The sequence below is a fragment of the Stegostoma tigrinum genome, chromosome 30 (genome assembly GCF_030684315.1).
Source record: "Stegostoma tigrinum isolate sSteTig4 chromosome 30, sSteTig4.hap1, whole genome shotgun sequence".
Classification (NCBI taxonomy): domain Eukaryota; kingdom Metazoa; phylum Chordata; class Chondrichthyes; order Orectolobiformes; family Stegostomatidae; genus Stegostoma; species Stegostoma tigrinum.
Window position 1 is genome coordinate 26,437,148 of NC_081383.1, and position 23,145 is coordinate 26,460,292.

The 23,145-nt window shown below is 43.6% G+C and overlaps 1 protein-coding gene across 3 annotated transcripts in view; it reads right to left on the bottom strand.

The window, feature by feature from the left end:
• Positions 1 to 23,145, bottom strand: part of LOC125465656 (dedicator of cytokinesis protein 7-like) — a 198,306-nt gene that overhangs the window by 40,843 nt on the left and 134,318 nt on the right. For 2 of the 3 annotated variants that reach the window (XM_059638418.1, XM_059638416.1), the window contains exons 26-34: positions 21,360 to 21,506; positions 20,704 to 20,828; positions 17,927 to 18,090; positions 15,024 to 15,160; positions 12,250 to 12,432; positions 4,091 to 4,223; positions 3,671 to 3,770; positions 2,218 to 2,314; positions 406 to 540 (exon numbers count right to left, since the gene is read on the bottom strand). In XM_059638418.1, the coding sequence (XP_059494401.1) occupies positions 406 to 540; positions 2,218 to 2,314; positions 3,671 to 3,770; positions 4,091 to 4,223; positions 12,250 to 12,432; positions 15,024 to 15,160; positions 17,927 to 18,090; positions 20,704 to 20,828; positions 21,360 to 21,506 (1,221 nt within the window). The remainder of the gene's footprint in view (positions 1 to 405; positions 541 to 2,217; positions 2,315 to 3,670; positions 3,771 to 4,090; positions 4,224 to 12,249; positions 12,433 to 15,023; positions 15,161 to 17,926; positions 18,091 to 20,703; positions 20,829 to 21,359; positions 21,507 to 23,145) is intronic. The other variant, XM_059638417.1, reaches the window with a different exon arrangement.

Genomic DNA, 23,145 nt, shown 5'->3' on the forward strand with positions numbered 1-23,145 from the left:
AAGTACCACGTGCACATTTCTGTCTTTTACACAAAGAGTGCTGCTCCATGTCATTGACTTACAAGTCAATGTCAGTCCATCGGGCTGATTTGATGTCGACAAAGCAGTAGAATTTGAATACATACAGCTGTGTGGAGCCTGTGAATCTTCTGCTTTGTTTGAATCTGAGTCTCATTTGCTCTTTTGCTCGGAACATGTGGTAATACAGCCCTCATCATCCCAAACGAAACAGCTTCAGCACCATCCCTCTTTTGAGTTCTTCCCAATGCTTCACCATCTAGGAACTCTCAATTGTTTCTCCTCCATGAACAGTAGCCTTGTTAAACCCAATGAAGAACTGGGAAATCCTCACACTCAATAACTCATTCCCAAAGCTACCACCCCATTCATGAAACATCTCCTTACCCTGGCGATGAGGGCTCTCTGCGTGTTGAAGCAGTTCTGAAGGTACAGGGTACTTTGGTTGCAGCACAGGCTGTGAATCAGGACCTTCAGGACCACCATGATTACAGGTTTAGACTCCGGCATTGAGCTGAACTGCTGAAAGGATGGAAATGCTGTTAAATCTTCAGCTGGATAGCCGAGCAGCGAGGAATGGTGCATTCCTCTGACTCCGTCCTCTCAGGAATGAGAGGAATTAGGGTTTGACTCTATAAAGACTAGTCATTTCCAAAAATAGTGCTTCATAAAAACAGTGGAGAGGCAATTTGAAAAACAAGGTTTGACACTGCATGAGTGGTATCTTTATCAGTTGTGTTATAATGGTAATAGGCTGTATTGGCTAATACATACACCTGTGGGTTAAGGAGATAGTAGGAACTGCAGATGCTGGAGAATCTGAGATAATAAGGTGCAGAGCTGGATAAACAGAGCAGGCCAAGCAGCATCAGAGGAGCAGGAAGGCTGACATTTCAGGCCCAGAACCTTCTTCAGAAAATCTGAATTTGAACACATACAGCTGTGTGGAACCTGTGAATCTTCTGTTTTGTTTGAATATGAGTTTCATTTGCTCTTTTGCTTGGAACATGTGGTTTTCTGAAGAAGAGTCTAGACCTGAAACATCAGCCTTCCTGCTCCTCTGATGCTGCTTGGCCTGCTGTGTTTATCCAGCACTACACCTTGCTATCTCACTTGTGGGTTAATATTGGGATGATCAATACGAAACCCCTATTAGGGTATGAGACTGGGTAATTAGTCAGGCAGAAGTTACCACATTGAGTGAGAGCTGCCAATCACCAGAGAATTCAGAAAGAATTCATTAAATATCTTCTATAAAATTTTAACCTGCTGTCTTGGAAATTTTGATTTTTGCAACCCTGAAGAATTCAGTTCCATTCAATTCAATACAGCACAGGGACAGGCCTTTGGCCTACCACGTCTGTGCCAATTCTAATCCTTATTTAGACCAGCTACTTACAGCCAATGCACACCAGCCCAACTCATCCCCGCTTCCCTAACCTGTTCTTCCTCTCACCTATCTCCTCCTCCCACCTCAAGCTGCACCTCCATTTCCTACCTACTAACTTCATCCCACCCCATTGACCTGTCCGTCCTCCCCGGACTGACCTATCCCCTCCCTACCTCCCCACCTATACTCTCCTCTCCACCTATCTTCTCCTCTATCCATCTTCGGTCCGCCTCCGCCTCCCCCTCTCTCCCTATTTATTCCAGTTCCCTCTCCCCATCCCCCCTCTCTGATGAAGGGTCTAGGCCCGAAACGTCAGCTTTTGTGCTCCTGAGATGCTGCTGGTCCTGCTGTGTTCATCCAGCCTCACATTTCATTATCAAAGTGTGATATCCTTCTGTTCACCTAATGTTCATGGGTCTATCAAGATATACCTTAAACGTTGTTAACGTGCCTGATTCCACTGTCTCCACTGGCAGCACATTGCAGGCACCCATCACCATCTGTGTGAAACATTTTGCTCACACTCCCCCCACCCCTTAAACTTTCCCCCTCTCACCTTGAACCTCTGCCCTGCGAATGAAAAGGCCTTGTTCATTGACTGTGTCTCATCACCTTTTGCACTGGCGCACAGGAACAATGCCCTCAGAACATCTGAGTCCTTGAAAGTGAACACACACTGGTTTCTCAGTGTTCATTTTATTGAACTTTATTTGCCAATTATTAAACAGCGGCGTCTGAAAGTAGTGGCTGGGAGGTGTTGAGATGGGGGTAATGGGGAGAATGGACAAGAGGATCTTTGCACCTCATACCTGGACAATCAATTCCAGGGTGTCGAGCACAATCAGGTTTGTCTCCACGGTCAAGTTCCCACTGATCAGGGCTTCTTGTTGAAGTTCCGCCTTGAACCTGAGATGACGGAGATAAAAATCAGGGTTAGTGTCAGACCTGGAAACAAATGGTGTCAACTCAATCAAGCCAGGGATTTAGAAGGTAGCAGAAATAGGCCATTGGGTCCCACATCAAGTGTCCAGGAAATATCTCATTTCACATAGTCTTCACAGGCATTTCCCCAATTCTGCCTGGAATTTGCTGTCACAGTTAGCCCTCTCTACCTCCCCATGGAGTTCATTCCATACTTTCACTACCCTCTACATAATGTAGCTGCAATCAACTCTTTCACAGCCTCTGGCCTTTAGGCCTGTGATCATGGTGTCTGGAGCTGGATTTAGCAAAGCTGGCCAGGGTGGGCTTGGTGCTCAGAAGGTGGGTGGGTGGGTGGGTGGGTGGGCATGAATAATCTTGAGTGAAGCCAACAGGAAAACTGTCCATCTTTAAAGCAGCAGCAGGAAGGTGTTAACATTGGAAACCCGAATTAATTAGTTTCATTACTGAAACAGGTAAAGGTCAGTGTCACTGAGCCCCACCAGGATATTGAGGTAGCTCAGTGATTCTGCTGAATTCACATGGGTTTCCCATGCCTCCAGGAGGCCATCTGGCAAACCCTGATCTGACTGACAGTGGCTTCTCAACAGATTACTCCTTCAAAGAGCCTTCGTGCCTGATTGAGGAAAGAAACTGGAGCAAGAGAAAGAGAAAGTGATGGTACTGCAGTAAAAAGTGCTATCAGTGCTGTGCACCCATCTCCTTCACACTGCGGGACAGAGGATGGATGAGGCTATTGTTCCTGATAATGAGGACAGATCCTGTGTAAATGACAGCTTCAGGAATGGCTCACCCCGAGACCCCAGGAGACAGGGTGTTATCAAGTCAGTGATGCTGGTTGTGCTCATACTCACAAAGAGGCAGTCCTTCACATACTCAGGCAAATAAAGATTACCAAGGCAGGGAACAGTACTCTCTTATATAGAAATAACAGTGTGGAGCTGGAGGAACACAGCAGGCCGGGCAGCATCAGAGGAGCAAGAAAGTTGACGTTTCAAGTCAGGACTCTTCTTCAGAAATGGGGGAGGGGAAAAGGAGCTCCGAAACAAATAGAAAGGAGGCGTGGAGCTGGGGAAGGTAGGTGGCATGGTGATAGGTGAGTGCAGGTAGGCAGTGGTGGGAATTGGTCAGTGAGGTGGGAGGCATTCAGACCCCCCTTCCCCTTCCACCATTTCAGAAGAAGGGTCCTGCCCCAAAACGTCAGTTTTCCTGCTCCTCTGACGCTGCCTGGCTTGCTGTGTCCTTCCAGCTCCACATGGTCATCTCAGACTCCAGCGTCGGCAGTTATTACAATCCTACTATCCAACAGTATTCTCTTACTTGTCTTTATCAACAGCTTGACGCCACTGTGTCAGATCCTTTCGCCAGCGTAACTTCTCCTGTAGGCCCACACTCACCCGAGAGAATAACCTGTCAATTCCTGAAAATATAAAGAAACACAGGGGAGACTTTGAGGAAGGTCACGGAGGAAGACCAATCTCAGCCAGTGAGAAAGCTTTCAGACCAGCATATAGAACAACACCTGCAGCGTTAGATACCTGGTGTAGGGGTTTTACCTTTCACTTAGCTGACCAGCCACCAAAACAACAGCAGTCTCCCATGATATTGAGGCCCATAGGTCTCATTTAAGTGCTGCAGTTAAAGCTACAGGCGCCAAACCAATAACCAGAGGCAGCTCGATGATTTGAGCAGTGATAGTGACACCTTGTCCAGGCTGTTGGGAATGACCCTTCACCTCACCTGGATATTCCCGGCGTTTCATCATCTCACTGCGGGCTCCTGTGGTCCCAAAGATGGCATCCTCCAGCCGTGCCTTCATGTCTCTTGACTTCCTGTAAACATGGCTGCCAATCTGTTCTGTGGATGGCTGGCCCTGCCGACAGATACAATTTTGTGTCATTCTGTCCTTGCTCCAGTCATGAAGGTAATTCCTTTCTCAGGCAGCAATGTGAAGCAAAACAAAAGGAGAATAGGCTGGCGAGGTTAATGTGTCTGTCTCTCCTGCACAGTCTATTCAATCTGCATCAAAACACTATACAAAACAGGAACAGGGGTAGGCCATTGGCCTCTTGACCCTTCTCTGCTATTCAATAGGATGGCTGATCCGACATTCCTCATGTCCACTTTTCTGTCTTTTCCTGGATTCCCTGACTGATCAACAATATATCTACCTCAGCCTTAAATACATACAAGAACACTGCTCCCTCTCAGCAAGGAGTTCCAAAGATTCTCAAGCCTCTGAGAGAAGAATTTCTTCCTCATCTCAGTCTAAAATTGTGCCCTTTAATTCTGAGACTCTTGCCTTCTTGCCCTAGACTTTCCCATGAGAGTGAACAACCTCTTAGCATGTGCCCTGTCAAGGTCCTTAAGAATCTGATATGTTTTAATGTGATCATCTCTCATGCTTCTAAACTCTGGTGAGTAGAGTCCCAAACAGTTTAACCCTTACTCATAACACAATTCCTCCAAACCAAGGATCATCTAGTGAACCTTCTCTGAACTGCCTCCAGTGGAATAATATTTCCTTAAATAAGGGCTCTCAGGAATCCAGATGTGATCCCTCACCAGTAACTTGTAGCACTAACACTTCCCTACTCATACTCCAAACCCCTTGAAATAAGGGCCAACATTCCATTAATATTCTCAATTACCTGCTGCACTTGTCTGCTAGTTTTCTGTGTTCCGTGTGTAAGACCTCAAAGCCCTTTGCGTTGCAATTTTTGGCAATTTTTTTTCTACTTAAATAGTATTCTGGGTTTTTTTTGTTCTCCCTTCCAAACTGAGCAATTTCACATGGGGGTCACTGTTCCTTTACTGTGGTGGGGTCGAAATCTTGGAACTTCCTCCCTTAAAGCACTGTGGATATATCTCCATGACATGGACTATAGCAGCTCAAGAAATTGGTTCAGAACTACATCCTCGTGGATAATTAGGGATGGCCAATAAATGCTCAGAAACAAACAGATGAAATAGGGACAGAGATGCCTCCCTAACAGGTATATTGTTTTGGATTCTGTTAAGGTGGATAGTCTCGCAGGGGAGTATAACAGCAGCAGCCAGGCCTGTGGGGCACCACAACTGACTCTGCGGAAAGCAGGGTCGGGCAAGATCCAAGCGAACGATAGTGGTAGGAAACTCACTAGTTAGGGGCACAGCCACGTGTTTCTGCAGCCATGTGTGATACTCCAGAGTGGTGTGTTACCTCCCTGGTGCCAGGGTCAAGGATATCTCTGAGCAGTTGGACAACATTCTTAAGGGGGAGAGTGAGCAGCCGGAGGTCGTTGTGCACAGTGGCACCAATAGCATTGGTAGAAAGAGGGAAGAGGTCCTGTGGAGTGAGTACAGGGAGTTAGGAAAGAGGCTGAAAAGCAAGATCTCGAGGGTAGTAATATCCGGGTTACTCCCAGTGCTACGTGCTAGTGAGGCAAGGAACAGAAAGACCGGACAGATGAACATGTGGCTAAGGAGCTGGTGTTGGGGACAGAGCTTCAGATTCTTGGCTCATTGGGACCTCTTCTGGGGCAGGAATGACCTGTACAGAGGAATAGGTTGCCCTGAAATGGAGGGGAAGCCAATATCTTCGTATGGAAGTTCACTGGTGTTACTTGGGAGTGTTTAAGCTAGAGCTGCAGGGAGATGGGAACCAGAGCAGCAGGTCAGTAAGTGGAGGGATGGATGGGGAAGGCTGGTATATGTTAAGACCAGTAAATCAGAAAGGGAGGACAGGCAGAAGCAGGTAAATGAATATAATGGTACTAATGGGCTGGTGTGTTTATTTCACCACCAAGTGTATTGCAGGTAAGGCAAATGAGCTTAGAGCCCGGATTAGTGCGTGGGATTATGATGTTGTGGCCTTACAGAGATTTGGTTGAGAGAGAGATTCTGGAGTTACTCAACATTCCAGGGTTTGATTGTTTTAGATGAAATAGAGAGGAAGGTAAAAGAGGTGGAGGAATTGCATTCCTAATCAGGGAGAATGTTATTATCTGCACCCTGAGGGGACATGCTGAAGAGCTCATCCACTGAGGCAACACGAGTAGAGCTCAGAACTAAGATGGGTGCAATCACTCTGATAGGATTATACTATAGGCCCACCCCAGCCACCACTGAGACATTGAGGAATAAATATGTCGGCACATTATGGAATGATGCAATAACAACAGGGTTGTCATAGTGGGTGACTTGAACTTCCCCAATGTTGACTGGGACTCTCATAGCAAAAAGCTGAGAAGGGACAGAATTTGTTAAGCGCATCCAACAGGGTTTCATGAACCAGTATGTGAATCCAACTAGAGGAGAGGCCATAATGTACCTTGTACTGGCTAATGAGCCTGGCCAGATAACTGACATATCAGTGGGAAAAAGTGTTTCGAAAAAGTGGTCACAATTACTTAAGTTTTAGGATAGCTAATGAATAAGGATATGTCGTGACCTTGTGGGGAGGTACTAAATTGTGGGAGGGCAAGCTACATCAGTACTAGGCAGGAGCTAGGCAGTGTTAATTGGGAGGAGCTGTTACCAGGCAAATACCAGGCATGTGGGATTTGTTTAAAGATGTGCTGATGAGAGTTAAGGACTGGCACATTCCAGTAAGCAGGAAGGACAAAGGTGGCAAGGTAAGACACTATTGGATAATGTGGAAGATTGTGAATTTAGTCAAAAGAGAAAAAGAGGAAAGATTTAGGAAGCTAAAATCGGACAGGACCCATGAGGAATATAAAGAAAGCTGGAAAGAACTCAAGCAGGGGATTAGGAGAGCAAGAAGGGGCCATGAAATGACCTTGGCAAGTGGGTTAAAGGGAATCACCAGGCATTCTACAGATACATTAAAAACAAGAGGATAACTAGGAAGAAGGTAGGGCCACCCAACGTTAAAGGAGGGAACTTATGCTTGGAGGCAGAGGATGTGGGTGAGATCCTAAATGAGTACTCTGCGTCAGTATTCACCCAGAAGAACGATATGGAAGATAGTGAGATTTGTGTGCAGCATGCTAATATGCTAGGGCATTTTGGTTAGGTCTCTTGAAGAGCATTAAGGTAGTTAAGTCCCCAGGGCCCGATGGTATCTACCCCAGGTTTAAAAGAGAGGCAAGACGGGAGTTTGCTGGGGCCTTAACCAAGATCTTTGTATCCTCATTAGCCATTGGAGAGGAGGACTGGTAAGAAGCTAATGTTGTTCCTCTATTCAAGAAAGGCAATGCGGATAATCTAGGAAAGTATAGACCAATGAGTCTCACATCGAGGGTTGGGAAGCTATTGGAGAGAATTCTTAGGGATAGGATTTACACATACTTAGAAAAGCGTGGCTTTGCACAAGACGGTCATATCTTAATAACTTGACAGAATTTTTTGAGGACGATGACAAAGGTGATTGATGAGGGTAAAACAGTAGATGTTGTCTGTATGGATTTTAGTAAGGATTTTCACAAAGTACCCCATGGTAGGCTCATCCAGAAGGATAAAATGCATGCGGTGACTTGGCCGCATGAATTCAGAATTAGTTTGCTCATCGAAGGCAGAGGGTAGTGGTGAAAATGTTTATTTTAGGCTGGATGTTTGTGAATAGTGGTGTTCCACAGGGATCCATACGGGGACTTCCACTGTTTGTGATATATATTGATGAAAACATAGATGGGTGGGTTAGTAAGTTTGAGGACGATATAAAGATCGATGGAGTTGTGGATAGTGTAGAAGGTTGTCAAAAGATACAGCGGGATATAGATCAGCTACAAATATGGGTGGAGAAATGGCAGATGGCATTATATCGAGGTAAGTATGAGGTTCTGTACTTTGGTGATCAAACGTTAAGGAAAGTAAAAACCAAAAGAGCTGCGGATGCTGTAAATCAGAAACAAAAACAGAAGTTGCTGGAAAAACTCAACAGGTCTGGCAGCATCTGTGAAGAGAAATCAGAGTTAACATTTCAGGACCTTGCCTCAGAACTGACCGTTTCTAGGAAAATGTTGGTTTATTTCCAGAAGATAGGGTAGGGGGAGCGGGTAAGGAGTGACTAATAGGTGGGGATAGAGCACAAAGAGAGAGAAGAGCAGTTGGACAGAAAAAGGAGTTGATAGTGATCTGACTAGGAGAGTGAATAGCTGTTAGTGGAGACTGTAGGCAGCTAAAAATAGATAATATGTAATGGCAGACTATGTGATTAACAAGGTCTGGTGTGTGATGGTAGAGCGTTAGGACATGGGAAGGTTCAGGCCCTAAAATTATTGAACTTGATATTAAGTCTGGTGGGCTGCAGGGTCTCCAAACAGAAAGTGAGGTGTTCTTCCAGCTTGCACTGAGCTTCGCTGGAACACTGCAGCAAGCGTGATACAGAGATGTTGGCCAGGGAACCGGGTAGTGTGTTAAAGTGGCAGGCAACAGGATGCTTAGGGTCTTTTTTGCAAACAGAACGTAGGTGTTCAAAGAAGCGGTCACCCAGTCTACACTTTGTTTCCCCAATGTAAAGGAGACCACATTGTGAGCAGCAAATGCAGTAATCTAGGTTGTGTTAAGTCCAGGTAAAGGTGGGGTTGGGGGAGGGGATGGAGACAGAGTGAAGAGGAGGGAATGAAGGTTTCAGAGGGCCATGGGTATTTCTGAGTTGTTGCACCGTTATCAACAGGGCTGTGAACTGGGTATGACCGATCTCCTGCACTTCTGCCCTCATCCCATTTCTTCCCTCCTGCAATTGTAATAGGGTTCCCCTTTGTCCTTATCTACCATCCCACCAGCATCCACATCCAGAAGATCATTAGATGCCATTCCCACCACCTCCAGTGAGATACCACCACCAGACACATATTCCCCTCCCCTCTCTTGTTCATCTTCCACAGGGACCCTGGTCTACTCTTCCTTCACCTCCAACACCTCCGACACAGTCTCATGGCACCTTGCCCTGCAACCACTGAAAGTGTAACACACCTGTCCACTTATCCCCTCCCTCCCCAGTATCCATGGGCCCAAACATACCTTTCAGGTGAAGTAGCATTTTACCTCCACTTAATGCAAACTAGTCTACTGCATTCGCTGCACACAATGTGATCTCCTTTACATCGGGGAAACAAAGGATAGACTGGGTGACCACTTCTTAGAAAATCTACATTCTGCTCTCAAAAATGACCCTAAGCTTCCGGTTTCCTACCACTTTAACACAACACCCTGTTCCCTGGCCAACATCTGTCTCAGGCTTACTGCAGTGTTCCAGTGAAGCTCAGCACAAGATGGAAGAACAACGCCTCTTTTTCCGCTTTGGGACCCTGTAGGCCTCTGAGCTCAATGTCGAATTCAATAATTTTAGGGCCTGTATTCTCCCATGTCCTAGCCCCCTACCCCACACACCAGGCCTTGTTAATCACATAGTCTACCATTACATATTACCTATTTTTAGCCACTAACAGTCTCCACTAACAGCTATTCAGTCTCCTAGTCAGATCACTATCAACTGCTTTGTCTGCCCAATTGCTCTTCTCTCTGGTTGGGCTCTATCCTCACCTATCATTTACTCCTTACCCGCTTCCCCCACCCTAACTTCTGCATATAAACCAACATTTTCCTAGATACCATCAGCTCTGAGGAAAGGTCTCTGGACCTGAAACATTAACTCTGATTTCACTTCACAGATGCTGCAAGTGCTGAACTTTTCCAGTAACTTCTGATTTTGTGAAATAAAAGTATACAGTTAATGGTAAGACCCTAAACAGCACTGATGTACAAAGGGATCTTGAGGTTCAAGCCCAGAGCTCCCCAAAAGTGGATACTCGAGTAGACAAGATGGTAAAGAAGGCATATGGCATGCTTACTTTTATTGGTCACGGAATTGACTACAAGAGTCAGCATGTCACCTTGTAGCTTTACAAGTCTCGGTTAGGCCACACTTAGAGTCCTGCATTCAATTCTGGTTGTCATATTACAGGAAGAATATACAGGCTTTGGAGATGGTGGAGGAGTGGTTTATCAGGATGCTGCCTGGATTAGAGGGTATGAGCTACAAGGAGAGGCTAGAAAAACTCAGAGTGTTTTCTCTGTTGCGGTGAAGGGAGACTTGATAGAAGTCTATAAAATTATGAGATGCATAGATAGGATTGACTGTCAGAATCTTTTGCCAAGAGTTGAAATGCATTTAAAGTGAGAGGAGTAAGTTCAGAAGAGATATATGGGGCAAATGATTTACACAAACAGTGTTAAGAGTCTGGAACATGCTGCCAAGGGTGGTGGTGGAGATAGTTTTGATAGGAATGTTTAAGGGACTTTTAGATAATGAAGTGAACATGCAAGGAATGAGCGATATGGACCAAGGGTAGGCAGAAAGGATTAGTTTAATTTGGCATCAAGTTCAGCACAACATCCCTGGCCGAAGGGCCCATTCCTGTGCTGTACAGTTCTATGTTCTAAATAGACCATTCAACCCAGCAAGGCATCAATAAGATCATGGCCAATCTTCTTGTGTTTCAAATTCCACATTCCCATCAACCCCTGATAACCCTCAATTTCCTTGCCTAATAAGAATCTATCAACCTCTAATTTAAAAATGTTTAATGGTCCCACCTCTACCAGTTCCTGAGAGAAAAGAAAATTCTCCTCATCTCTGTCTTGGAAGGGTGACACACTCACACATTTTTAAAACAGTGCCCTCTGGTTCTGCACTGGTCCATAAAAGGAAACATCCTCTCCAAGTCTACTCTGCCGAGTCCACTCAAGATATTATAACCTTCAATAAAGTCATGCCTCAATCTTCTAATCTCCAGGGGGAAGGAGCCCCACCTGTCTAACCAGTAAGCTTCATCTAAACCGCTTCCAACGCATTTATATCCCTCGTTAGGGAAGGAGACTAAAGCTGCACTCAGTATTCAAGACGTGATCTCTGCAAAGCCCTATATAACTGAAACATGGCATCCTTACTGTTAATTAAAAAAAACAAAAGAACCGTGGATGCTGTAAATCAGTAACAAAAACAGAAATTGCTGGATAAGCTCAGCAGGTCTGGCAACATCCGTGGAGAGAAATATGGTTAACATTTCGGGTCGCGTGACCTTTCCCCAGAGTTGGAATTCAGGAAGGTTCATTGAGCCTGAAACATTAATTCTGGTTTCTCTCCACAGATGCTACCAGAGCTGCTAAGCTTCTCCTGCAATTTCTGTTTTTGATCCTCACTGTTATGTTCAATTCTTCTTGTCACAAAGGATAGCATCCTATTAGTCTTTCTGACTATGCACTACACTTGAATATAAATTTGTTGCAATCCCTCTGCACCTTGGAATTCTGCAATCATTTTCTGTTTTCCTTTATATTTTTCCTACTAAATTAAACAGCTTCATATTTTCCCACTTTATAATCCGCATGCCAGATTTTTTCCCGCTTACTCAACCTATCTCTAGTCATCTGCAAGTTCCTTGAGAGTTTTTCACAATAGACATTCCTACCTTGGTGCTGTCTGCAAATGTAACTCCTATGCCTTCACTCCCCTTATCCAAATCATTGATGGACATTGAAAAAGTCTGAGAGCCTAAAATTGCAGAACTAGACTCACCACATCCTACCAATTAGACAAAGACACATTTATCTCTGTTTTCTGTCAGCTGGTCAGTCTTCCATCCATGCTGTTATGGTACCCCCTGCACCACAAGCTTTTAGTTTCAAAAGAATCACTGATGTGGCATCTTATCAAATGTATTCTAGAAATGCAAGTATAGTCTGACTACAAGCTCCCATTTATCCACAGCTTGTGACTCTATCAAAGAGCTAGTAATCCAGATCTCTACCATTCCTCTAGGAATTGCAGTGCACCCTCATCAAAAACAGGCCTTTCCCCAGAAGGATCACTTAAAGATTGATTTGGAAATCCACTGGATTTACTGATGTGCTAAATGACCTTTTATTAACATGTGATGATATGGTCCTCTAACCTCGTACTCAAAGTTGGACACACAGAGGTCAAGGAGCTCCAGAAAACTGAGCAACTGTGGGGTTGGAAGGCTCTGCATCCATCCTTTAATAGTTGTTTCATCAGCGTTCTTCAGGACCCACAGGAAGCAGAACAAGAGTGTCTGGGTCACTTCTGCTGTTTTGGTGGCACTTGGACTTGAAAACTGCAAGACAGAGAATGGTACATTGCATCAACCATGTGATAGGCTGTGGTTGATGGCACTGCAGCAAACTGACAGGGCAGAAAGAGTGTAAAAAGGTGGAGGCATTAATGCTAGATGTTCAGATGGCAACAGGAGCTGGACAATTTCAAAGTTCTACTGCCTTCTTGCTGCCCCTCTCAAACAGCAAATCTCCTCATGAACTGAGGGCGGTTCCATTGGTTCAGAAACCACCTCCTTTGAATTGGGAGATTAGGAAAGGGCTGTGTGGAGATCCAACCACTCTATCTAAGCAGCTTCCTCCTGTAGGCACTGGTTCCCCTGCTGCTTCCAGCAGAGCTGCTGTTCATAGCCACTTATCCAAATCATTATTTGTGAAGTTGTTGACTTGCTCGCCGAGCGCTTGGCTGTAGTGCAAATGTGTTGTCACTGTGCTAGGTAACATCATCATTGCAGCCTCCAGTGAAGCGCCCGAGTTCTACTCCAGTCAGTATTTATATGATCTGGTCTGTTGGGGTGTTTTCTGTCATTTTGGTTCTGTGTTTGTATATGCGGTCTAATTTCACCTGTTTATTGATTGTATTATCGACAGAGAATCAGGCCTCTAGGAATTCCCGTGCATGTCTATGGTTGGCTTATGCTAGGATGGTCATGCCATCCCAGTTAAACTGACAGCCTTCATTGTCCAAGTGTACTGTGATGAGGGAAAGTTCATCCTGTCGTTTTGCTGCTAGCTGGTGTTCGTGTATCCTGATGGCTAGTTTTCTTCCTGCCCAGCTGATGTAATGTTTTTGGCAGTCCTTGCATGGTATTTTGTACACTACGTTGTACCCATGACGTGCAGGGCCAACGTCATGCATGGTGATGAAATGTCTGAACTGCAACCAGACAGCTCAGCAAGGAAATCAACAACCTCACCCACAACCTGAGCAACAAATCTTCATAAGAACCTTACATCGTTATTTGTCTTGATAGAACCTAGTTTAAGTTTTGGCAAGACAAGGGAATGTAGAACACAGGTGAACCCAAGCCTGTTACCATCTAAAGCACAAACACATACACACATATAGACCCTTTCTCATGCAAACACACACACTCACTCACACAGAGTGTCTCTCTCTCTCATACACACTGACTCTCTCTCACAGACACAGAGACTCACACAGATACAGAGACTCTCACATACATACAGACACACAGACATTCTCTCTCACACACACACACACACACACAGATGCAGAGACTGACACACACACACACACACACACACACACACAGATGCAGAGACTGACACACACACACACGACTCACACACACACACACACACACACACACACACAGATGCAGAGACTGACACACACACGACTCACACACACACACACACACACACACACAGATGCAGAGACTGACACACACACACACACACAACTCTCACAGACAGACACACACACACAGACACACAAGTCAAATCTCTCTCGTTTGGCTCTCTACACACTGTGTACCCCAGCACCCAACAACATAGGTAACATCCTACAATACACCCAGATTGGTCCACAATACCATCAGGGAACCTGATGATCTTTGTCTTCTGTCCCACAGTACACTTATCCCAAAATACAACTGACCCAGCGATATTCATTTCAACATGCTGATTTCCTATTCATTCCATCTCTGTCCTAGAATAGTCAAGCACAACATAATTAAATGGAAAATGACACGAATGTCAGAATACTCTTCAGTCTTTTTGCCTCACCATAAGTAACATCCAGGCAATCCTGACAAGCAGAATGAGACTGACGGTTTGAGGTAAAAAGGGTTGGAAGACCACGTAACTGATGGTGATCTCCAGATACTCTAAGGACAGATCTGAGGCAGTGCCAAATGGGCTTCAAAATCTGTCCCAGCCCTGAACATGTTCTGAGGTCGGGGTCAGATCCTTGCAATGGAGAGAATTCCAATCTCCGCTCCACCCACGTGGGAGTTACAACCAGCTGGAGATCAAGGCCACTGCATTGTTCTGGTGATCTATTATTAGTGGGTATGGCATGTGGCAATGGCATTATTAACAATATCATCAGCAAAATATGTGGAACAGGATCTGAGGATTGTTCTTAGCGCAGAGCAGACGCCGTGAGATTTAACAGCGACATTGAAAATGATTCAAAAGCATTTCAATAGATAGTTAAAAAGAAACTGTTTCCACTGGAGTAAGGGTCAGTAACCACAGGATACAGATTTTGATGATTAGCAAAAGAAGCTGTGTGAGATAAGGAGAACTTAATAGTAAGTTGTTATGATCCGCAATGTCTATAAGGACAATGGAAGCAGAATCAGTAATAACTTTGAAAAGGTAATATATGAAATGAAGAAATTAGCAGAAAACATCAGAGGAGGGAATTTAAATGGACAACAATTTTAAAGAGCCAGCAGAGTCACAGTAAATTGAAGAGTCTCTTTCTGTGCAATAATTGTATGACAACTTAGATTCTGTAGGACCTCTAGGTTGATTAAAGAGCTAGAGCTAGTCTGAGCTGCTGGATTTAGCACAGCGAGGCAACTCTGAAACAAAATAACCTGCAGTGGAAAGAGCTTACCCCTGCGATGGGAGTTGAGTATCTGTTTGATGAAGCACTGGATGGGGTCAACAGCACTGGCGATGTGAATATGAGGCTGGAGGCATTTCTGGGATTAGAATAGCGTGTTGTCAACTTACTCTTCGGGCCATCTGAATCTAAAAACAGAAGTTCAACAGGAAAAGGACAAAGTTTAGAGAGCATTACTAAACATGGGAAAATGGAGGTCATTAACTTTCACCTTCCTGCAAAGGCACCATGAAGATTCATTATACACTTAGTGAAGTCAACTCCAAACTATCATGGTTAATTCTACAGGATGGAGTTTTATTTGGAATAGTTCAACAAAGACCACAGAATCCCCACTTCACCCTAAAACTGCAGTGTGAACATTGATAGCAAGTGCATGAATGAAAATCTTGCAAGTTATTCCCTCTGCACTGAGACTTGGACTTTTCCAAGTTGCAAATACCAATATAATTAAACCCTGGTCATCACATTATTTACATTTCTTTTATGAACTGAAAGAAAGTTGCATTTATATCGCAACTTACACAACCCTCAGGATGCCCCAAAGCACTGCAAAAGGGAATACGGTCCATTTTGAAGTATAGTCATTATTAAGGGAGAAAAACATGACAGTCAATATAGACATAGCACACTTCATACAAGGAGTAATCTGATAATGTTCAGGTAACCTGCTTCTGTGACATGAGTTAAGGGATAAATATCAGCCAGGACATCAAGAAGAACATGTGATCTCTTCTATCCACCATTAGAGGGCACATGGAGTGCTGGTTTACTGTTTCACCTGATAAATAGATTGAACTGCCCTAGATGTTAATATCTGGCCAACCATACAAGTCAAATTTATTAAAATCTGAACTTTAACATTTTAACACACCACCGTGTTCCCTGGCCAACATCTCTGTCTCAGGCTTGCTGCAGTGTTGCGGCTAAGCTCAGCACAAGCTGGAAGAACAACACCCTCACTTTCTGCTTGGGGACCCTGTAGCCCTCTGAGCTCAATGTCGAATTCATTAATTTTAGGGGCTGTATTCTCCCATGTCCTAGCCGCCTACCCCACACACCAGGCCTTGTTAATCACACAAGTCTGCCATTACAAACTACCTATTTTTAGCCGCTAACAATCTCCACTAACAGTTATTCACTCTCCTTGCCAGATCACTTTCAACTCCTTTGCCTGTCCAACAGTTCTTCTCTCTGTTTGGGCTCTATCTCCACCTATTGTTTACTCCTTAACCCCTCCCCCCACCCTATCTTCTGCATAGAAATGGACATTTTCCTAGCTCCCGTCAGTTCCAGAGAAGGGTCACCGGAGCCAAAGTGTTAACTCTGATTTTTCTTCACCGATGCTGCCAGAACTGCTGAGCTTTTCCAGCAACTTCTGCTTAAGTCAAATTAATTACCTGTATAATGAATCAACAAATCCCAATGCCATATTCACAAACATGAACAAATTTAGATCAAGTTACCATAAATAGAATGTATAGCACAAGAATTACCTATTCAAATTAACTGATCTATGTTCATGTTAATTCTCCACAAAAACTCCTTCCTTAACCAAATTGGTGAAAGCTTCTATTCCTTTCTCTTCCATGTACTCATGTGGAATTCAATAACAGGTACTACACTTCAGAAGAACTTAATTGGTTGTAAAACACTTTGTGATAACCTTAGGTTGTGAATGGTGCTATATAAGTGCAGGTCTTTTCTCCTATTAGCCGCATCTATATTATTAGCCTAGGCTGTTTCTTTAATAGGAGGCTTTAGTTAGTAAAAAAAGTAGGCTTGGTATTCTTTTCTGTTTCCACACCTGGGAGCAAGGACCACGTTTTAGTAAAAACACTGTCATGTCCGAGTATCCCAGAATGAGTGAAGCTGCCTGTGATGTATTGACCTGGCTGGCCCAGTTGGTCCTTTACACTTTCTGTACAGAGATTCCCTCTCTTTCTGTATGGCGATTCATTCTCCTTTAATCGTTCTGTATGGAGATTCATTCTCCTTTAATCGTTCTGTATGGGGATTCACTATCCTTTTGATCCTGGCTCCAGTGCTCTGGAAGTACTGTCAGGACGGCACTGTCCAGTCAGGAGTGTGATACCAAGGCACTTTGGAAATAGGACATAAGAAGTAGGCCATTCAGCCCATCAAATCATCACCACTATTCAATGAGATTGTGCTTGATCTGATTACTTACAATTCCTCTTTCCTGCCTTTTCCCTATAATGCTTGATCCCCTTACTGACTAAAAACCTACCTACCTCAGCCTTGAATATACTAATGATCCATGTTCTGTGGTAAAGAATTCCACAGATACACTTGCCTCGGAGAGAAGAAATTCCTCCTCATTTTGGTTTTAAATGGGAAACCCCTTACTTTGAGATTATGTCGTGTGGTCCTAAACTCTCCCACAAGAGGAAACAAGGGCAACCGCATAGCCATTTAGATGGAAACAGTCTGCAAGAGTGTGGGGAGAAAGCTGGAGATTGATCCATTTGAAGACCCAGTGCAGACATTAAAGAGTGAATGGCCTCCCTCCACGCTGTAACCATTCTTTGTTCCTGTATGATACAAATCGTTCACTGTTAAACGTTACAGTACATTTCCACTGCAAACATTGTCAACCCAAGATGGCAGCCATGCTCACAGCTTCCCCATTGGCCTGAATCTGATGTTGTCCCTCAGCTCAGTCTCATGAAGAACTCTTTGCAATTCTCCACTTAGCCGCAGGATTCAGAGACAGCAAGACAAAGAAACCTAAAGGAGGAAATGCTAACCCAGATTCAGAGCTGTATTATTCACTATTTCTGGTAAATCAGGATGTGTCTTACTTCTGTTATTAACCATCAGTCTCCTTGTACCTTCCCCACAGCCCCTGCTAATTCCCGCATTTCTTTTACCTGACAGGTTCTGCAGTTGAGGGAGAGCAGTCAGAATGATGACCAGAAATGGCAGATACAATTCTGCCACTTTCACCTTCAGCTTACGGTTCCATAGCCTTGGGTCTTTATCATGAGAAGCCAGGAGGCTATGAAGTAAACTCACTACTTCTCTTCTGATCAATCTGCATGAAACAATAGCACTTAAACACAGTGAGGAGCAACTTGTATTGTCAAAGTGCATGATGCCATGACAGAACAAAAATATCAGCCTGTGTATGTGTGTGTAACAATGTACAATCTGTGTGAGTGTGTGTGTGTTATCATATCTATGCATATAATGCTAGCTGTCTGAACATATATGTATACATGTTCTCTCAAGTTAGTGTGTGCAAACAAGTGTATTTGTTAGCAACGTATGTATGTATGTTTGCATGCTTTTCTAAACATTATAGTATATGTAGATGTGTTTGTGTTGGTGTTTGAGCTTTGTGTATTGCTAACAGAATGTTTTGCTGTAGGAACTGTGTAAATGTATCCATCGCTAGCTTCCTGTATGTGTGTATGTTGCGAGGTCACTGTATGGCAGAATCTGTTGCAAAATTATTGCGTGAGAGCAAAATACAAACAGAAAGTACTGGAGAAAGCTCAGCAGGTTTTGCAGTATCAGTGGAGAGAGAAACAGTTACTGTTTAGTCCATTACGACTATTATTCATAATGCTTCTTCTTAATAATAACATAGGGTTTGGTCCACAGACGCTGCAAAACCTGCTGAGTTTCTCCAGCATTTTCTATTTTTATTTCAGAACTCTAGCATCTGTAATATTTTGCTTTTACTTTAGTTCTCTGTTGGTGCAGTTATGTTATGAGGATGTTTTGCTATGCATACATGTTGCTGGATGAGAACTGGCTAGAACTGGATCTGCAACATTAACCACAAATTGGATTCATATCGGGCCATTAATGCATGAAAGTATTCCATAGCCCTTTGCGGGTGGGATTATCAACAAAGTTTGACACCAACCACATTAGAAATACACAGTTTGCAACTAAAAACCTGGTCAAAGAAGTTGGTTTTAAGGAATGCCTTAAAAGGATCAGAGAGAGAGAGAGGAAGAGGAACTGAAGGAACAGTTAAAACTTGGAGCTCAAGAGGTCAGTATTAGAGTAGGTCAGATACCCTGGAGCATTATTAGTCTGGTGGTAGTTATGGAGATAGAGAGCTGCATGGCCAGGTGGGAGATTTGAAAACAAGAGTGAGGATTTTAAAATTAAGGTGTGACTTAAGCAGAAGCCAGTGTAGGTTAGCAGCGCAGGAGTGAGAGGAGAACGGGACATGGTGTAAGTCCAGACATGATGGCTTCATGAATGGGAAATCATGTCTGACCAACTTAGAATGATCAGAGGAGGTAACTAGCAGAATAGATAAAGGGGAACTAGTAGATGTAAGATACATGGATTTTCAGAAAGTGTATGAAAAGATAACATGCATTCAGCTACTTATTAAGATAAGAGCCCATGGTGTTAGAGGTAGTATATTAGCATGGATTGAGGATTGACTAACTAATAGGAGACAGAGTTGGGATAAGGGGGTGTTTTCAGGATGGCAATCTGTAACTAGTGGTATGCCACAGATCACAGCTGGGGTCATAGTTATTTACAATACATATTAATAACGTTGGTAAGGAAACTGAATGTTCTATCACCGAGTTTGTGGATGACACACAAATAGGTGGGAAGGCAAATGAAAAGGGTAACACAGAATCTGTAGGAAGGACACAGACAGGTTAAGCTAGTGGTCAAAAACTTAGAAGATGGAACATAATGTTGGAAAATGTGAGGTTAGGCACTTTTTCAGGAAGAATAGAGGAGTTGAATATTAGTTAAATGGAGAAAGACTGCAGAAAGCTGCACAACAGTGGGATTTTAGAATCATCTTCCATGAATCACAAGAAAAGTCCAAGTTCTATGGGTAATAGGGAAGGTAAATAGAATGTTGGCCTTTATTTCAAGAGGAATGGAGTAAAGAATTAGGGTGGTTTGGCTAAAGCTATGCAAGGCATCAATCAAACCACAGGTGGAATACTGTGAACAATTCTGGGCCACCTATCTGAGGAAAGACGTACTGTTATTGGAGGCAGCCTAGAAAAGCTTTACTACACTAATATCACATATGGAGGCATTATGAGGAGACGTGGAATCATTTGGACCTGTATTGTTGGAATTAGAAGAATGAGATGCGACCTTATTGAAAGATAAAAGACTTTTAATGGAGTGAACAGGGTAGATATGGAAAGGCTGTGGGAAAACCTAGGACCAGAGGGTGTCATCTCAGAACAATTTAACATTTAAAACAGAGATGTATTCTTCTCTTTGAGAGAAGTGAAACTGTCGAATTCTTTACTGGAGAGGACTGTTGAAGCTAGGTCATTAAGTGTATTTATGGCTGAGATAGACAGATTTTTAATCAGTGAAGAAATCAAGGGCTAAAGGGGGAAAGGCAGGAAAGTGAAGCTGAGGATGGTCAGATCGGCCTTGATCTCATTCAATGATGGACCAGACTGGGAGCTGAAGGTTACTTTATCCCTGATATCATGTGGTCTTATGGTTAAAATCACCTCAGTGACAATCAGGTTGCGTTACATTCAAATTACTGTTAGGTTTATCTGATTACTTTCTTCACTTCCATCCATTTAAACTGCAAATGGAGCCAGATGAAGAGAGGGGTGAGGTAGAACACTGATCCACTTGATTACTTTGGGATGAAGCCTCAGTCTCAGTACATTGCTTTGCTCACCTGCCTGAGTCCGGTTTCAGTACATCAGCTATCTCCTTTAGGAGCAGCCCCACCAGGAAGTGCTGCTGGCGGAATCTCCTGGAAAGACTGAACATTCCAGCTGGACTGTTGTGAACAGTGGTATCCTGTGAAAAGTGAAGTTGTTCCTCTTTCAGTTGAAAGTACATTTTGCAACTTTAACAGGAAGAGTATTGTGTGGTCCGAGTATAATTGTCAGGCAGGGAGTTACACTGAATGTGACAAAGTGAGCGAAAGAGGGAGGCTGGGCCTGGATCAGGATCAGGAGTAGCTGCTCAATCAGCTGCAAGAACATTGGTGATCCAGGGCAGACTCACAGGACCAATAAAATACAACAAAAGCTGATTATACTAGGGTATGAGAGGGTAGGGGTTATACTGGAGTCCGAGGTGGTGTGGATTATATTCAGGTCTGGGAAGGGGCACAGGTTATATTGGAGTCAAGAGGGGCATGGGTTATTATTGGGGTCAGGAGGGGCTTGGGTTATACTGGGGTCAGGAGGGGCACAGGGTATACGGGTCAGGAGGGGCACAGTATATACTGGGGTCACGAGGTGTACAGGATATACTGGGATCAGGAGTGTGTAGATTGTATTGAGTTTGGGCTGCAATAAGGGTTTCACGTTGTGGAACCTCTACCTCTAAGAGTCTGTTGTCATCCTGAAGCTTGGAGTGCGATGCAAGCGGTAGGTTCAGGGTCACAAAGTGCTCGTGGCTGCAGACAACCCTCAGGAAGTTGATGCGTCTGTCATGGAGATGAGGCTGGGCTGCAGCATTCTCTAGAAGCTAAGAATAAAGGTCTGCATGTTGACTTGGCAATGTAGAAACGAAACGTAAAATTCTGAGCACGCCTAGGTGTAGCAAATTGTGGTCAGGTATTCTGACCATAAAACACCCCACCCTAGATACATTTCCCTCTAAATCCAATCTCATAACTGAAGGCTGTATTCTTGAGTTTGTATGTTTAATCCTCGTTTCAACTCACCCAACACTCAGAATCAGTGTTTATAATAAACCTAAACTACTCCTAAACACTGGGAATTCTGATTACTTACATCAAGGTGTTGACTACTTGTTTGATCAGGTCTCATACTTACGGGCAGCATGGTGGCTCAGTGGCTGGCACTGCTGCCTCACAGTGTTAGGGACCTGGGTTCAATTCCAGCCTCGGGTGACTTTTCACCCAATGTTTGTGTTAGTTTCCTCCGATTGCTCCAGTTTCTTCCCAAAAATATGTGGGTTAGGTGGATTGGCTATGCTAAATTGCCCAATTCTGCCACTTTCACCTTCAGCTTACGGTTCCATAGCCTTGGGTCTTTATCTTGAGAAGCCAGGAGGCTATGAAGTAAACTCACTACTTCTCTTCTGATCAATCTGCATGAAACAATAGCACTTAAACACAGTGAGGAGCAACTTGTATTGTCAAAGTGCATGGTGCCATGACAGAACAAAAATATCAGCCTGTGTATGTGTGTGTAACAATGTACAATCTGTGTGAGTGTGTGTGTTATCATATCTATGCATATAATGCTAGCTGTCTGAACATATATGTATACATGTTCTCTCAAGTTAGTGTGTGCAAACAAGTGTATTTGTTAGCAACGTATGTATGTATGTTTGCATGCTTTTCTAAACATTATAGTATATGTAGATGTGTTTGTGTGGGTGTTTGAGCTTTGTGTATTGCTAACAGAATGTTTTGCTGTAGGAACTGTGTAAATGTATCCATTGCTAGCTTCCTGTATGTGTGTATGTTGCGAGGTTACTGTATGGGAGAATCTGTTGCAAAATTATTGCGTGAGAGCAAAATAAAAACAGAAAGTACTGGAGAAAGCTCAGCAGGTTTTGCAGTATCAGTGGAGAGAGAAACAGTTACTGTTTAGTCCATTACGACTATTATTCATAATGCTTCTTCTTAATAATAACATAGGGTTTGGTCCACTGACGCTGCAAAACCTGCTGAGTTTCTCCAGCATTTTCTATTTTTATTTCAGAACTCTAGCATCTGTAATATTTTGCTTTTACTTTAGTTCTCTGTTGGTACAGTTATGTTATGAGGATGTTTTGCTATGCATAAATGCATATGCTAAATTGCCCATAGCATCCAGGGATGGGTGGGTGCTTTTTGCAAGATCAGTGTGGACTTGATGGGCTGAATAGCCTGCTTCCACACTGTAGGAATTCTATGTACATACACAAAGCCTGACACATCCTGAGGACTACACATTGACATGTGACATGATTGTAGTGTGTTGGGTATGAGGTTGTTTAATCCCTGGTACTGTTTATACTGGTTAATACACCTTACTGAAAACAAAATTAAAAGAATCAATGATTTATTTTGATTCACTGCACACTGACAATTTTGCTTGTAGTCTCACTCTCCTTAAATTTTAATGATTCTTCGACCAACTCAAATTGAGCC